Raw genomic sequence first — 17504 nt, forward strand, 5'->3', positions numbered from 1 at the left:
CCTATCACGCCCTGTCAGTGTAAGGGGCTACATTATTCGGGACACTTAAGCTCATCCTTTAGGAGCATGACGCAAAAGCGTAAGTTACCAGCCTTCTTCTTCTACTCCTCCTCCTCCTTCTCGGCTGTTCATGGTTAAGCGTGGCCTCCGCTGGGACTACGCGACGGCTCAAAACCTGGCGCAGTATTGCTATCGCAATAAAACTAAATAAAAGTATAGGAAACTTGCGGCAAAGCGTCTAGTACCGCAACAGAAGTAGCAATGCTCACGCTTTAACATTTCTCTAGTGCAGGCCCTGCAGTGCATTCAAAATTTTGCAGCAAAAGCTACACAATCCTAGTGAGCGGCTCATTTCGGCTAGGCCTCTCTAGTCACTACTGCGCATGCGCTGCAACCAGGCAACTAATTGCTCCGAGCCACAGATGTGGAGAGAAGAGGAAGAAGAAGCCAGGTCAAACGGAGCAAGATGATTCGGAAGACACTAAAGAAAACAGAAAAAGTGTGAATCCCCCTCGTGGGCATGTGCCACTATGTAAGGACACAAGACGCCAAGAAGACGCACTGAATCGCCGATCACACTATACGGTTTGCAGCCAGTGACAATCGGTTTGGTAGCTTTCGCTACGCATATCCAGGATTAACCGAGTTGAGCCGCCATCAATATTTTCGCTCACAGGCTGCACCAAAAGAGACATCTAAAAACTTTGAGAGCACTGCAGAACCTGCATTGGAGAAATGTAAAAGACTAAATAGAGCAGCTGCTGTTGCGACACTGGACGCGTCACCCTTTATTGCATGGTGTACTGATCATGTGACTGTCACGTAACTTGAAATCATCACTCTTTGCCAGCCACCCTGGTCATATCAATGTACGTGATATATCAGGCTTTTCGTAAGTCACCCTGGTCATGTGACTGTCACGTGACTTTATGACGCCCTAACCTTTCTTATTTCCGACATACTCCACTATTTTCAGAACTCGTATGTCATAAGACTATACCGCGACACAAATGATGTCATTACTTTTTAAGTGTTGTCATGAGACTATCTCATAGGGACGTACTTCATCAATCACTGGTTAGAATTTACTACTATAATATTGTTTAGAACTCATCATTGTGATATGACCGCCATGACTCTGACGACGTCATTATTTTTTGTATAGCAGTTGTCATGAGTAAGTGATAATCTATTGATGTGATCAATTGCTAGTTAGTACCTACTACTCCACTGTTTCTAGAACTGCTTTTCGTATGACTGTAATGGAAGCAATGACATCATCATTGATCTGAATTGGTGACGTCATGAACTACTAGTTGAGACACTGCACACATCATAAACTTTATGAATTTCCTCAACCAAGCCCCCTTTCAGACTCTTGGGATCACATGACTAGGACCATTCTCGTGCACACTGTTTGTGTAGGCGCTGCGGACAACTTCCGGTCTCATATTTTGTGGTCGCATAGATACGATGACGATTCACCTCGTGGAATTGAAGAGGCCTGCGAGCCAGCCTGGGGTCCAATCTTTCGGTGGGCCCGGGCTTCTCCCATAATAACGTGTGGGACCGAATACTTAGAAATGAAGGCGTCACACAAGAATATACACTGAGCCGACTGGTATAACCACCAGCGGACAAATCACTAAACAAGAGTAAGAAAATACTTCGAGGCTCCTGCAGACAAAAACATACCCCTTGCTCATGAGCGTGTGGTACACAGGGCAATACAGAGACGTGTAAAAATAGCAGACATGGTTAACATATTCTGCACATGACCAAACATGAATCAAACATATCAGGAAGAAAGAATAGAGGCCTTCTGGGACGTTTTGATGCTCATCTCAGTACTGACTACTCAGCTTGCTGTCATCCAACTGGCTGAATACCCCGCTGGACCCAAGAGCTCCGAGCCGCCGTTTAGCGGATGGGTAACCCCATCCTGCTCTGTTGCGGAATAAATGATATTTCAGTCACTGCATTCTGGTATCGAGGTGAAGGCTGTACTGGAAGGCGCAAAACTCATTTCTCGGTGGACAGCTCAACGATGCCTTGAATGGAGAGACGTGCCAATAGCGGAAATGAAGCGCCCTTGTTCGCTGTGCGTTGTCCACAAAGTGTGGCTTCGTTCTATGCATAAATTAGTGTCCAAAACGTCCTGAAGTTTCTAGGTATAGTGGATCATATTTGACTGGAGAAAAACAAATACACGGAATGCATTTGGCTGCAATATGGGGAAGGAAATAACGCCTAATAGAATAGGAAATGTGTGCAATATAAGTAATTGCTTATAACGGATAAAAACTATACCATAGGACGCTCTAGTGCCAGAAGGGACACCTGCGGCCGCTCCACATGGCCTCGCTCACTGAGCACTGGAAGGCTCTGGCGAAGAGCGGAGAGTTCTTCAGTGCCCCGTTCACAAGATGCTCGGCGTCGCGTTCTCCGCAGTGTGCCAGCGCCCATAGCACGAAGAATAGCTCGGTGTTGCTGTAGTCTCGGTGCAGGCGAATGCCCCGACCCAGTTCTTCGAGTAGACGTCGCTTGTAAAGAACCATGAGCGGCTCGAGCACGCCGATTTCCAAGGCGGTCTCTGCGGCGAGTTCCCGGGCGCCTGCGGTGACCAAGACATTAGACAGATTTAGCTTACCGTGATCCGCGATTCGTTATCCGCCGCCGCGCGTTCCACTGCGCATGCCCAAATCCTCTTGACGCCGATAGATGACGCCACATACTTGATGTCGGCACATAGACCTGCCGCGTCGGGACCAATCAGCTTGTGCGCCCCACCCACGCGCTGTAGAGGGTCACGGTGGCGGTCCGCGGATCGCGGTAAGCTAAATCTCTCTATTACTGGAAACTTCAAAGTCGCCAGAGTAAATTGATTAGATTCTTTCCGGCGCGCGAATAGGTGCACCTTTTTTAACGTTGACCACATCGAGGCCGGATGCGACGCAATCGACGAGCACTTTGAAGCGTCGCTGGTTGCGCGGGCGCCAGGCATAGGGCCCTCGGCTCGTCGGCATCAGAGCACGCAGAATTTCCCTCCCTAGCCCGGGCACGAGGACGGGCTCAATGAGGGCCGATGTGTTGAGTAGGACTGCCAACAAGCCCGGAGACACAAGAAGGGCTTTGCGATCTTCCGTGTATCGTACCTGTGGATGGAATGAAGAAGGAAGCGTTTCAATACACTCAACTGAATGTAACACAACTGCTAATTCACGTCACAATCAGGGGGCACGGATTCATTGAGGTGTGAGTCATACACACCTCAGTTAGTCTACAGAATAATCGTCGTACTAGATAGACCCAAATTGCGCTTTAGTTGATCGTAAAGTATATTGGTGTTTGCGTGTTTGCTCAGGATGCGGTACCTGTGGCAATAAACAACCAACTATTCTCGGACGCGGTGCACAGAGGACGTAAGCTGTATGAAAGCGTTCATTTTCAGAGAAGCAGTGCACGCAATGTACGTTAAGAAAAACGTGAAATAAAATAAAAAAGTGTGCTTACCTTCCAGGAGTAAACGCTGACGTCGTCCTGCGCCATGACGGGGTCCACGAGGCGGACCTCAATGGCGCCGAGTCGCTGCGAAGCGGCCTCGCGGTCGTCGAGCCTCTCCACAGAGTCGTCCTCATCGCCATCGGTAGCGTTGTGGGCTTGGGGCGCCAGCCACTTCGGAACGAAGGTGCGCATAACCTGCAGTAGGGCTACTGGCTAAATTGCGATATTGACCATTAGCTTTACGGTCATATTCCGTAGGAAGCACGCTGAAATGCCCGTGTGCTGCACCATGGCCGTCTGCGTGAATTTCCGCTTTTGATTAAAATCAGTCCGTAACCCTTGTCTATGGTGCCGTCCGCAGACAGCATGCAACATCGGGTCGGTTATCTTATCTAACACCTGGAACAAATCCTTTATCGTAATTTAGAGAGCTGGTTCAAATGATTTTAGCGTTGCGTTTCCCGCCAAACCTGGATAAAAAAAAAGTAAATGATTATAGGTTATGCCACACGACCCAATTGCTTTGTGTGGCGCTCTGAATGTTGTTTCAAATCAAAATTACAATTCAAATTTGAAGTGTCAAATGATGTTGCTTTTACGGGGCGAAAAAGGAGATTGCTACTTTTCAACATAACGAGGTAAGTCTGTCTTGCCTGTCCAGCTTCCCAGACGAAATGGGCTAACGTGTCGTCCAAGCTTCCCTCCATGGCTTCCGACAGCACCGCCCGGGCTGCCTGAGCAGTCGCGCGGCGGGACAGGTCTTCGACAATGCGTAGGCATGCCTGAGCTGGAGACCAGTAGGCGTGTTGTACTAGAGGGCGGGCCTGCAGGAAGGGAATGTAACTTTACACCATATTTCAAAATTAATGAGAACAACGTATCTGAAGCTCATTTAGCTTGCAGCATTTTCTATTTCCTTTAGCTCTTTCACTCGAAAAATTACTGTCACTTATAGGTTTCTATATATGGCATGCATGTTTTAACTTCTCCATCTGATCCAGGGAACGACAATGTCTTTTTTTCTAATCATTAATTGGATATGAAATTCATTGCGGAGGATTTACCTGTGGCCCCATGAAGGGTGCGAAGTAGATCACCTCCCACGTCTGCTGGTAGGACGCCAACTGGTGCCGACTTCTGGGCTGCAGATGAATGCGCTCCAGGTGGCAACGCGCTGATAGGGCCACCCAGCGGCACACGCGGGAAATCCATGACTTGGAGAACGGAATGGAAGAGTCCGCCTTGTGCTGGCGTGCGTGACGCCTTTGGTTCAGCCGGGGCGCCAGGCTGTCGAAGCACCTTTACTTTAAAGGAATTCTGAACAGAAAATCGACTCCACGGTCTCATAAAATTGAAGATTAGAGAGATTTAGCTTACCGTGATCCGCGATCCTCCACTGTGACCCTCTACCGCGCTTGGGTGGGGCGCACAAGCTGATTGTTCCCGACACGGCAGGTCTATGTGCCGACATCAAGTATGTGGCGCCACTTATCGGCGTCAAGGGGATCCGGGCATGCGCAGTGGAACGGGCGGTGGCGGATAACGGTAGCGGATCGCGGATCGCAGTAAGCTAAATCTCTCTATTGTTTCACATATTTCCGGGGGATGGTCTTAATTTTAGACTCGAAATCTCGTTATTAGGGTGACGCCGCTGACCCGAGTTAGATCGCAGGTGTAAACGAAGGGAAGCGTAAGCGAGTGTTTCGGAAGTATACTGCCGATGCAACGCACATGTCAACAATTGTCTTGCTGGTTCCGTGGTGGGCGAAGGAAGTACGCGGTGCGAAGGAGTCCCGCTCTGACCTGGAGCCCCATTAGCGCATGCGCATTCCTGGCAGCACATGCGGCTTATTTGCCCGTCGTAAATGCGTGTGCCAGCCGAACCCACTCGATAAATAGAAAAATTCGTTGCAGGCACTTAGACCCCTCTTAAGTGCGGTCTTTTTTTTTTTTTGCTGCTTTTCCACTCATTCGCTTCTTTTCTAGTGTTTGCCTTTTTTGCTCCCTTTTCTTTTTTTTCCACGTTTTTTGCACAGTTTTAACGGACCTTTAACAATTTCGACGTCCGTGGCTGTTTTGACGTCTGCACACTATTTCGGCGTACTCGGCTATTTTGACGTCTAATTGATTTTTAGCTCTACATTCAACAACAATTTGCACACAGACAAATGTTTTCATTCTCTACCTCATACAGCCATTCTTTTACTTGTCAATCAATTCATTTCTCGACAATGAGGTGTGACACCCTCCGTGGACACACAATCCTGTCCACACTCATGGCCTTATTAAAGATTGCGCCTTAAACGCAATGAGAAATGTTGAGGTATGCTGCGTGCAACGCCGGTGATAAACCTTTGGTTGCGGGAAAGGCAACAATTGTTTTCCAAGTTTTGTGCACCCTTGCTATTTGTTGCCCGCTTGGGAGTTGTTTGGTGGCGGAAAAGAATGCAACAATTATGAATCGAGAATGTAGAAAATGGCAGTGGGAGTAACGACTTTTATTCTGCTATCGAAACCAGCCGGCACTGAAGGCCGTACAGCTTCTACCCGACACCTTGAATGAGCAAGGACGCGCCACTCAAGTTTCGGCCAGGCATTCACGAGCAACACAGATGTAGTTTCGCACATTGTATTCCAGTTTGGCTTGCCCCTGTTGAGGTCCTCTTGTAAGATAATAAAACTTTTTGTTCGACTAAGCAAATTAATGTAGCGTACTCATTAGTCGCTGTAGCTGTCGAATTGTGTAACTAGAGTTTTCAGGGTACCGCGTTCCTTTTCTCTGCCCAGCTCGGCTTGGAAGAAACATGGGTTGCTCAATGTTGGCAGAAGAAGCGACCTCATAAATCGCTGACGTGTTACATGGGTGGTGAACTTCCACCTTTCGTGGGCTTTCTTCTAGCACTGGCACTCATGCACAAGGTTGGTTTTGTGGGTTTTAACGTCCCAAAGCGACTCAGGCTATGAGAGACGCCGTAGTGGAGGACTCCGGAAATTTCGACCACCTGAGGTTCTTTACCGCGCACTCACATCGCACAGCACATGGGCGCCTTGCTTTTCGCCTTCATCGAAACGCAGCCGCCGAGGTCGGGATTCGATCCCGCTTCCTTGGGAACAGTAGTCGAGCGCAGTAACCACTGCGCCACCCCGGTGGGGCCCTTATGCGCAAGTTTTTGCTCCATGACAGACGAAAATTATGTTTTTTTTCCCTTTATGCTGAATGGCCACTCACATTATATGTGATTCTAGCTATTTCATAAAGATGATCAAGTCAAAATTAATAATAACACCATTCTTCGCGTTCTTCAGTTGGCAAAGGGAATCACTGTTGTTTTATGAAGAGTACTAACAATCAGTTAGCATTGTGTAATGATGTTCTTACTGTTAAATGAGTACTAATAGTCAATCAGCATTGTATAATCATGTCATTCATTCTCCTGTTATTACCTCTATTTATGTAATCTCCCCCTCACACAATACTCCAACGCTTGGAGCCTGTGAGGCAACCTGAATAAATAAATAAATAGAAGCGAATGCAGTGTTGTAAACGCCAGTCAAGGCATAGCCGCCTATATTATACATGTCCGGTGTTAGGCACAGATATTAAAAGAGCCAGACCGTTACATTCAAGGCCGTTGTGGCAGAAAGCAAAATATGCCGTCGGTGCGCCCGCGCTCTGGCGACATAGCGGGCTTTAGAATGCGCCGCTAGTGGCAGCTCATTTTTAAGGGGCTACGCTTACCGCTGAGTCTGCTGGCATTCCTACGGGGAAGCTGCACACGCGCTGAGCTTTCGCGACCTTTGTCAGCAATGAAATGAAACACTACTGTCACGTGGAAGTCTGCCTGTTTCAGTTATTATAATACATAACCAGGAGGAATGTGAGCTTTCATGTCGCTAACTTTCCAAGTCACCTAATTTCCAAACGAAGACACAAGCATGGTCTGCTCGAGCAGTGTTAGAGACGGTCCTGCCTCTTATGGTAGGTTGCCTGACACTATCGTTTAGTTGCGCTAATTTTCAAGTTTTATATTTAAATACATTTAATATCTTCAAATTAATATTACTGTAACAGTAGTACACTTCACAAACACATATTATTAAATCATGCTCACAACAATGAGTTCCTCAGGTGCCCTCCCAAGACGTTTATTACTAATGATCCTTAAGCCTTGGTAACTTGTGCGTCTTTTGCCCGCCTATCATGCAGAGGCCCTGCGCTCAAACTCCAAAGGCGACACGTTTATTTTATTGAAGTGTGTCTCGGCACGTTTCTGCATCACAGTGCTCAATTCTGCTTTATAGCGACGGCTCTTCTATTGAACGCGCCCTATACGCCATCTCGTAATAACCAGAGCTGAGAGCTAATAAACATGAATGTACTATCATGCGAAAGTTTTTGCATTGTCGCCGCTGGGATTTCAATTATGCCATCTATCGTTAGGCTAAAGGACGCATGGAAGAGGGACACGTGAGCAGTGACAATGGTGCTGGATGGACTATCCGCTCCAGTGATGTATGTTGCCGAAAGCAAGCTAATATCTGGCATTGCGTTTGACAGCACGCTCCATAAAAGCCAGAACTGATTTTTATCATCTTAAAGAAAAGCCTCAAGACACAACAAACCCTTAACAGACGTTTAGTCCAAATTCTCGGCAGTTGGCGCTAGGAGTCGAATGCATTTCTTTAGTACGTCTTTTCTGTATAGCATCTGATGACCAAGACAGGCCTCGACCATCAGTTCCCCGTCCGCATGGCGATAATAGAGAATGGCGGCAGTCCCGTGATCTCTGCTGAAAGAGAGGGCTCAGTAAGATTACCTCTGCACGAAAGCTGCGTAGTCTTCAATGCTGGCCTCAGGGTTGTCCCTGAAGTAGTCCTCGGAAGTGCGAACAGGCGCGTCGGGCATCCAGACAGGACAGGCTCCTTCGCTATGGACGTCCCGACAGGCCCTGGGAGGACGTACCCTTGTCAAACATTCTTGGCACAGAAGAGATGCGTTCATAATATCAAAAATTAGCCAATAATGTTAATACTAGTACTGCAAGGCAAGCCGTGGATAATAGGAGTGCATGCTAGGGGCTTCGGCCACAGGACTCAAAATACCTGTCAGTAGAAAAGCGACAGAACGGCGTTCTTTAAGAACGACCGTGCGGTGTCAATTACTGTTTCTGTATCGTTCTCTCAATAAGCTTGTATAATTCCTGCCTTGATTAAATCCTGCTTGTACGTTTTTAAATATTGAACTTAATGAGTGTTCATTGAACTATGACTGGAAATGCGCCCTCCGTACTTCAAGGAGCACTTTAAATCCAACCAATTTCGACCATTTTTCTGGCGGCTTTTATTTTTACCATTCTGTTAAACATACTGCTATGTCCCCATGTACCACCTGCTCATTAAATTATGTGACATTCATCAATGAAATTGGTTGAAAGGCATTTTAATAGTGATGACAAATATGGGTGTGGAGAAAAAATTTTCATAAATTTGTGAGAAGTTCTTGGCGTGTTTGTAGTGCAAGACATTGCGCGCCAGAGCACTGCAGCTCCATGTAGGAAAAACAGTTGTTATGCAGCGCCGACATCGATCATTTGAACCCTCAATTAAAGCTTCTAAAAGGGACTACAATTCCTCTAATAGGTGGTCGTTTCCAGGTGACATAGCCAGGCACTGATTCGTTGAAGGGTTGCGCGAACTCTCGAGAGTCGAGACCCAGTGATGTGGTAGAGTTTGAAAGCGCTACAACTCAAGCACCTCCTTTAATATGAGGCGTTGAGGTTTGAATCCAACACACCAGGATCCTTTAGCACCCCCAATTAAAGATCGCAGCCTCGGAGAGCCCCGAGCATGCCACCGGTAAGTGCTTGTTGAACGGTGACATGGCTGACGCTGACTGGTTGTTCTCTTAAAAGAAAATTGCCACGGCACAGTAAATGATTCTGAAACTGACATTGATGTCACTGTAATTTGTGCTCATGGGCGATAATGATAGTGTAGCATGTTGTTGAAAACTAACGCTCGTACATATATGCCGCATTGACTCATTTATTGACCGTAAAAATGTTTAGCACCCTTTCACTTAGCATACAACTCAAGAGCAGTACATCTAGCTAAGAGGAGAGGTAATTGCCTGTTGCCAATTTATCAAGACGTTCCCAAACGCTAGTACAATTTGTGGTCGCTGACCCAATTGCATATAGAAGCCACCTCCGCCGTCATTACTGCATGACAGGAGCAGACCAGTCAGTGTGATCATGCCCCCAGTTACTCCTGCTCCGTAGCGTAATCTTCAATAGAGCTTATATATATATATATCCCTACTGAAAAACCTAAACTTCTACGTGGCAATAACCTCATAAAAGCTCATCCAATCGCATAGACTCTCATACGGTTCACATCATTATCATAAAATATCGTGCATAATATGTGATAATATACAAGAAGCTATGAGACCATATGCAATTATATGCGACATTTATGTGATTTCTTATGTGAATTGAGTGAGATTGTGTGAGAAAATGTGAGGTTATTGCCTCATACGATGTTTTCAGTAAGGTTACATGGCGAGCGTTTATGCCACATACCGCATGATGTCGTCTTGGGAGAGCAGGGCCCCACCCTCCAAGCATCGCTCCAGGACGCCTTCATCGTCTACTTCCGGTTCATCGTTGTTCAGAATTTCCTGGACGACCTTTTTGTTTTCCGGGGTGCCAGTGCTCTTTCCCAAGAGGCGGGGTGTCACAGCCGTCATTAGGCGGGCTACCGCGTCTTCGTACATCGAGCGTTGCCGGTTGCCGCAGACATGCTCGTAGAAGTTGCTACATGGAGTCGCTGGATTTGCCCGCTGACTCTGGCCATGGATGTGGTTTGAGGCGCCGTCTCTCTGGTGGAGGTAGCCCTTAAGCCAGAGGCAGCCCGATGTGTTGCACAAGTGCTGCAGAAGACGCCTGTCCCTGAGTCCCAGGCCGTTAGGTGAGACCTCTTGCTGCATTGCATAAATGTCGACAGAGGCAGGTATTCAAGCACTGAGTGCAAAACCCAAACCACGTCTGTTAACCCTAATGTACCAATATATACGCGGCGGCATCTGTCAAATTATTCATGGTTCAAAGACATCCCCCGTCGGTATATGATGCGAACGTCTGGCTTCCTTGACCCTCTGCTTCTGTTCAGACAATTAACAATTTTTAGTGGTTCACAATCTACATATATTCCACCGGGCTGGCGCAGTGCATGGGTAGGGCATTCGACTACTGAACCCAAGGATGCGGGATCGAATAACGGCCTCGGCAGCCACTTGTCGCTGGAGGCGAAAAAACTAGGTGCCCGTGTGCTCTGCGATGCCAGTGCACGCTAAAAAAAAACCAGGTGGTTGAAATTTACGGAGCAATCTACTACGGCGTCTCTCATAGCCTGAGTCACTTTGAGATGTTAAAGCTCAGAAACAAAACCAACCAAGCAATCTACATAGGCAGAGGACAGGTCAAGATCATATTACGTGGTCAATGATAGTCAGTGAAATTTCAGTTAGGATGCACTTCGCTAATGGCGCACATCATAATCAGTGCACTGGTTTCCACCTCAGCGTAAATGTATGCCTCTTCCGATAGGTTACGATCAGAATTTCACGCATTTGTTACGGCTGCGGTATTGCTGTAACTCCGTGCTGTAATCTGCGCAACAGGCAATATATGGCTCCCGATAATTTTGAATTTCTCTGCAGCTGTTTCTTTACCCAAGAGGAGCATAGGTCAGCGCGGTTCATATGCATGACATGTCTTCTTCCTCATGATTGCAATGTCAATGTCAGTAACTAGTTTGTATGCGAACACTTCATTAGTCCCATTATAAAAAGAGCCGGCGGCGGTCATCTGTCATTCGCGAGGTATGGTTAAAATAGCATGTCATCAGCAACTGCACAGCAAAAATCATGCTTGTCGACAAGTGGTCATATGACACTGTGATACAACACTTAATCGGATGTATCCGTACCCAATCGCTACCAAGGACACCATATCTACAGAGAGTCCAGTAAGTGTTCATCTGCATAGACTCGCTACCAACCGACCATTATGTGGGGAGAGTTTTCCCGACATTGTATTCGCTTGACGCCATGATTTGTCATAAACAGATGTTGTAATCAACGACATATACATCTAATTAGATGGTTTCAAAGAAACGTTTCAGAGAGTTCGGCTCCGAGACAGTGAGGGAGTATTCAAGTCTGCGAAGGAACATGGAAATGCGCACACTGAATACAATACCAACAAAAAGGACCTGATTACGTCACAAACATTGCTGAAGGTTTAATTCTTCTAAACCTAGTTATATAAAGCGAAAGGATGTCGCCTGCTGAGAACGCTCCAAGGTCCTGTGTGTAACATTCCGAGATGGCCCAGCTTCGCTCAGATCCATGGCGAACCACGCGCTGTCTGGCGAGCGCAGCACCCTTTCTTAAACAGCGGCCAAGTGCGTGACTAGTTAGATGGTTAACAGCAGAAGAACGAGCGCGCGCCGGCGGCGGAACCACTGCGGTGAAAGACGTCGCTACTCACACGATCAAGCCAGCGCAGCTCTGGAGCGGCTGAAGATCACTGAAGGTCGAAGCGACTGAGTCGGTGAAACTGTCGGAACATAGCGTAATAAAGCTTTTGATTTAAAATATCGCTCGAAAACGTTTCTCCAGCGAGACTTATGATTTCGCGTTCATTATATAAGGAGCGTTTAGAGTCTACCGAATTTTTTCAAACCCTAGTCTGCAGAAAGTACGTCATAGGTCGTACTCCTCTCCTCTCTGATCGCACTGTGTCTTTCGCCAAAATGACAATCGTAACAATTATCATCACCAGGAGCAGGTATGAGTCCTCGTCGTCACTCTGGTAGAGGTTCGGCACGATCAGGTTGGCCTTCTTGGTGACCGTCTTGGTGATGGTCCGGGGCCCGTATGTGAGCAACATGTAAAGCAGGATGAAGTCGATGGCGAGTAGCAGCACCATGGTGGCGGTGCAAATCGTGACAATCATCTGCTTGTTTTGGCGCGTGGCCATGCGGTCACCGGGCTGCGTACTGGTGCCCATGGACGACATCGCCGATGCCTGCGCGTTACCAGAATAGGCAATGTTTTCATATCATTTTATCTGACAATGACAGCGACTATTCGGTCCTGTACGCACGGAAATCTCTTGTGTAAAGATGGCGTTAATAAATTATTTCGTTCCTTGACATTTCTTTGACAGGAAAGTGCGCGAATACTGTCTTCGCGCGGAAAATTTCTCGGATTGGTGGGTTTTCGCTGCAGTGTCCATAGTTATCAGTCACGACGTATTATGTTATCGATCTCGTTATATACACGGCACAACCACTGCGCAAGTATAACACAAAATTAATTAAAAAGAGACTTTTTACGAAGCGCGGCGACAATGCGGAGCCGTCCTCTGAATATGCATGCCACGCTGTACGAAAAGAAGGTGCTGAGGTGGCTGCCCACAAGTGCGCTCGAGCATACAGGAACCGAAGCAGCAGAGATCAATTAACGGTATAGCCTGTGTTAACACTCTGTGAAAAAAGCATTGCAAATAAGAGACAAATTTTATCGTAAACGGTGACCAAATCTTGTGATTTTCAGGTAACAGTGTGCAGAAGCTAGAGCTACACCCTACTGAAAAAGCAAAAGTTCTACGGGGCAATAACCTCATAAAATCTCATTTAATCGCATAGAGTCTCATACGGTGCATATGATTATCATAAAATATCGTACATAATTTATGATAATGTACAAGGAACTATGAGAACTTATGCAATTATATGCGACTTGTACGTGAATTCTTATGTGAATTGAGTGAGATTGTGTGAGAAAATGTGAGGTTATTGCCCCTTACAGTTTTTTCAGTAGGGCAGTCACGACCGCAGGCTTAGACGACGAAAAGGCAGGCTGCCGCAGTATTGCAAAAATGTTTTTCTTTTATATAATTTGTTACCGTAAACAAAGGTCTGTGGTAGCGGCAATGTTAAGTGTTGCACGCAGTTCACGGGGGCGGAAGGTTGGTCGCTTGATGTAGTGTTCATGGGCAACACTAGGTGCCCTTAATTAAGTGTTGTCAATACCCATCAACAGATGGCGCTGACTTTGTATATAAACTGCTGTACACTTGAATAAAAGTCTGGTGTGGCATGAGCTGAGTGATATATTCCCGCGGTCGTGCGCCGGCCAACACGACAACCTGGCGACGAGGTAATTGGATACCACGCAAGGATGGCTTCAGCCGCGCTTTCGCCGCCGCCGCCTTTTCTCGCCACCCCGGGCACTTCTGCCATACCATGGCACCGCTGGATACGCCTATTCGAAAATTTTCTTCTCGCGTCCGAAGCTGCCGAGCTGCCTGCAACCCGCCGTCGAGCCCTGTTGCTGCACTGCTTGGAACCAGAAGGACAACGCATTTTCGATGCGCTTCCACCGCCAGTGACGCCCCAGTTGCCGCCGTCCAAGCAAGTGACCTCCGGAACAACTGCAACCGCCGAAGACGCCGTAGCGACGCGTCTCCCGGACGAATACGACGTGGCCCGCGACACTCTGGCACGACATTTCGCCGAAACCCACAACGTTCGACTAGAACGCCACCAATTCCGCGAACGCCGTCAGTTACACGGTGAGTCCATATCCGACTTTGTACTCGCACTTCGAGAACTGGCAGCGTCTTGCAATTTCGGAAATCAAGCCAACGAAAACATGTGCGAGCAGTTCATTACTAGAGTCGCATCTCCACAGTTAAGAGAACGTCTGCTCTTTGAAGGCGACGCGCTCGCGTTCGACCGTGCCGTTGAAATTGCGCTACTTCGTGAGCGAGCTCAACTCGAGTCTGAAGCTTTCGCTAAACCCGTTCAACGCATCATACAGCAGCAGCCACGCCGGCATAACGCAGTCGGATGGAACGCGCAAGATAACCGGCGTTTCAGCAATAACGACGGACGCTCCGGTAACCAGAACAGGCCCAGTTTATCACGCGTTCGTTCTTCTGACCAGCATACTTCAGACACGGACGCCGCCTTTGTTACGTTCAGCGGAAGCCGGAAGAAATGCGGTAATTACGGTACTACTGGTTGCGATCCGTCAGTTTGTCCCGCTCGCGGTAAAACCTGCTTCGCATGCGGCCGCCGTGGCCACTTCATGCAAGTCTGCCGTAATCCCCGCAGCGCCCAAGGACGACGCCCAGCTCAGGTCCGCGAAGTGGTACCTGAACAAGATGCAGCAGGACTCGTAAGCATTCTCACTGTTCACGGAAACAAGAGCATTGGTGTTTACATTGACGTGACAGTCGCGCCAATCACTTCCAGTTCGCAACCGCGCGCTGTGAATTTTTTAGTCGACACTGGATCAGCTGTGTCAATTATGGGAGAGGAAGAATTTCAAAGCATGTTAGAAGACAAAATACCCTTGACTAGCTCAAAACTTACGTTGCTGGACTTCCAACGCAGGAAGATTCCTGTACGGGGCCAGGCTAGCGTGTCTTTCAAGAAAAAAACAGCTGTGATAACAATTCATGTCACACACGGGCGGACTTCCCCTCTTGGTCTGGACGCTGTGCAAGCTTTAGGACTTTGTATTCTGGGCACGCAGCTACGTTGCCTGCACATGGCTGCCGAAGAAGGTTCAGAACCTATCAGCAATGAGATGGCAGGCCCTCCAAAATTCGGTATGCCAGCTCTGTTATGGTCAAAGTTTTATCAGCTGTGTCAATTATGGGAGAGGAAGAATTTCAAAGCATGTTCGAAGACAAAATACCCTTGACTAGCTCAAAACTTACGTTGCTGGACTTCCAACGCAGGAAGATTCCTGTACTGGGCCAGGCTAGCGTGTCTTTCAAGAAAAAAACAGCTGTGATAACAATTCATGTCACACACGGGCGGACTTCCCTTCTTGGTCTGGACGCTGTGCAAGCTTTAGGACTTTGTATTCTGGGCACGCAGCTACGTTGCGCGCACATGGCTACCGAAGAAGGTTCAGAACCTGTCAGCAGTGAGATGGCAGGCCCTCCAAAATTCGGTATGCCAGCTCTGTTATGGTCAAAGTTTTATCAATTGTTCTCATCAGGCCTTGGACTGGCCAAGGGCGTTCAACACGAAGTCAAAATGAAGTCTTCTGTCCCTCCAGTTGTGCAGAAGCTCAGACGTTTGCCACTTTCTCTAAACCTGTTAGCGACAAGCTTGAGCGCCTTCTTTCTGACGATGTCATCGAAAGGGTTAATGCCTCTGTGTGGATCTCTCCTATCGTTGTAGTCCGCAAGAAAGACGGCAGCATCCGCCTTTGCGTTGACTTGAGGGAGACAAACAAAGCTATTGTTGTCGACAGCTTTCCGCTGCCTCATATGGACGAGCTATTACACTCGCTGAATGGAACACGCTACTTCTCGAAGGTCGATTTGGCCTCTGCCTATCATCAAGTCTTACTTCACCCCAACAGCAGAGACCTCACTGCATTTATAACGCACGATGGCCTTTTTCGTTTTAAAAGGGTGTGCTTCGGACTAGCATCGGCTCCAGCTGCGTTTCAGAAACTCATGACGACGGTCCTGCAAGGATGCAAAGGTGTCCTCTGCTATCTAGACGATATCGTCGTTTTTGGCAGAACTGAGTCAGAACACTTGAGGAACCTGGAGCAAGTTCTCCAGCGTATATCCGAAGCTGGAATGAAACTTAATGAAAAGTGCATCTTTAATACATGTGAGCTACCGTTCCTTGGGCATCGAATCAGTGCGGAGGGAATAACACCCCTACAGGATAAAGTAGACGCAATCGTCCACGCTGCCACCCCCACAGATGCAAGCATGCTGCGTTCGTTCTTGGGTCTGATAGAGTACTATGCCAAGTTTATCCCTCACCTGGCTGAAGAGGTAGAACCTATGCGTAGGCTACTTCGCAAGAACATTCGTTTTGAATGGGATGACGCTGCTGAAAAGAGTTTTAAGAAAATAAAGAAGCTTCTTGCTTCACACAAAGTTCTGCGAATGTTCGACCCGACGCTTCCAGTTATTGTGGCTACAGATGCGTCTGCGTATGGCTTAGGGGCAGTACTACAGCAAGCTGACGGCCCACATGTTCGGACTGTTGCTTTCGCATCCCGAACGCTCACAGAGACAGAGCGAAAGTACTCGGCAGGAGAGCGGGAGGCCTTGGCCTGTCTGTGGGCGTGTGAGAAATGGCCTATTTATTTGTGGGGACGACCATTCACTTTAGTAACGGATCATCAAGCACTAGTGTCTTTGCTTTCGACACAAAGCACAGGACAGCGACCACTTCGCATCACAAGGTGGACCGCTCGTTTGCTACGTTACAACTTCACTGTTCAGTACAGACGTGGGCAACACAACACGATAGCGGATGCCTTGTCCCGGTTACCTGCTGCAGACACAGGAAATGGCGTTCAAATTGAAGAGGAAATCGTGTCCCTCGTAACATCCTTGATTCACAAAAATGACCTTCAACTTGCTACAACCGAGGATTGCGAGCTACAAGAAGTTGCTCATTTTGTCCAGACATCATGGCCACCCAAGAAAAGATTGACAACAGAGTTGTCTCCTTATTATGAGGTTCGTGAGGAACTCTCCATCGCCGACGGCCTCCTCATGCGCTCGGAACGCATTGTAGTTCCAGCGAAGCTCAGAGCTACGCTTGTTCAGCTGGCCCATGAATCGCACCCGGGAATAGTGAAGACAAAACAACGTCTTCGGGAGAAGTACTGGTGGCCAGGCCTAGACAAACAGGTTGAGACTGCTATCCGCAGCTGCATGATCTGCCAAGCCGCAGACAAAAGTGTCAAAACGTATTCTGCTCCACTGCAACCAGTGCCCCTTCCAGATAGACCATGGAGCAAGATAACAGTTGACATTGTTGGCCCATTTGAGCGTGCATCAGCAGACTGTCGATTTGTAATATCTTTAGTTGATTACTTTTCTAAATGGCCAGAAGTTGCTTTCTGCAGGGATGTGACCTCCCATACAGTAATG

General features: G+C 47.8%; 2 protein-coding genes across 2 annotated transcripts in view; one reads left to right on the plus strand and one right to left on the minus strand.

The window, feature by feature from the left end:
• Positions 1–1421: 1421 nt before the first annotated feature.
• Positions 1422–12590, minus strand: LOC146173566 (uncharacterized). The gene is made up of 8 exons (XM_084585223.1): positions 12351–12590; positions 10089–10489; positions 8322–8453; positions 4569–4791; positions 4158–4328; positions 3514–3675; positions 2918–3155; positions 1422–2614 (listed from the first exon to the last, which is right to left on the minus strand). The coding sequence occupies exons 1-8, from the start codon at positions 12588–12590 to the stop codon at positions 2322–2324; spliced, it is 1860 nt and encodes a 619-aa protein (XP_084441349.1). The 3' UTR covers positions 1422–2321.
• A 1152-nt stretch (positions 12591–13742) lies between these two features.
• The window catches only part of LOC146173567 (uncharacterized), a 42571-nt gene continuing 38809 nt past the window's right edge, over positions 13743–17504 (plus strand). Inside the window, exons 1-2 of the mRNA XM_084585224.1 lie at positions 13743–14582; positions 14695–14758. Coding sequence (XP_084441350.1) covers positions 13757–14582; positions 14695–14758 — 890 coding nt within the window. The 5' untranslated portion in view covers positions 13743–13756. The remainder of the gene's footprint in view (positions 14583–14694; positions 14759–17504) is intronic.

Source organism: Amblyomma maculatum, chromosome 11 (genome assembly GCF_055883805.1).
Source record: "Amblyomma maculatum isolate TAMU_Amacu chromosome 11, ASM5588380v1, whole genome shotgun sequence".
In the NCBI taxonomy this organism is placed as follows: domain Eukaryota; kingdom Metazoa; phylum Arthropoda; class Arachnida; order Ixodida; family Ixodidae; genus Amblyomma; species Amblyomma maculatum.

Coding starts and splice junctions, on each gene's coding strand:
- LOC146173566 (XM_084585223.1), bottom strand. CDS start 12,590: ATGTCGTCCATGGGCACCAGTACGCAGCCCGGTGACCGCATGGCCACG. Junction 8,454..10,088: donor TCCCAAGACGACATCATGCG/GTATGTGGCATA, acceptor ACGTCCTCCCAG/GGCCTGTCGGGACGTCCATA. Junction 4,329..4,568: donor CACCCTTCATGGGGCCACAG/GTAAATCCTCCG, acceptor CCCTTCCTGCAG/GCCCGCCCTCTAGTACAACA.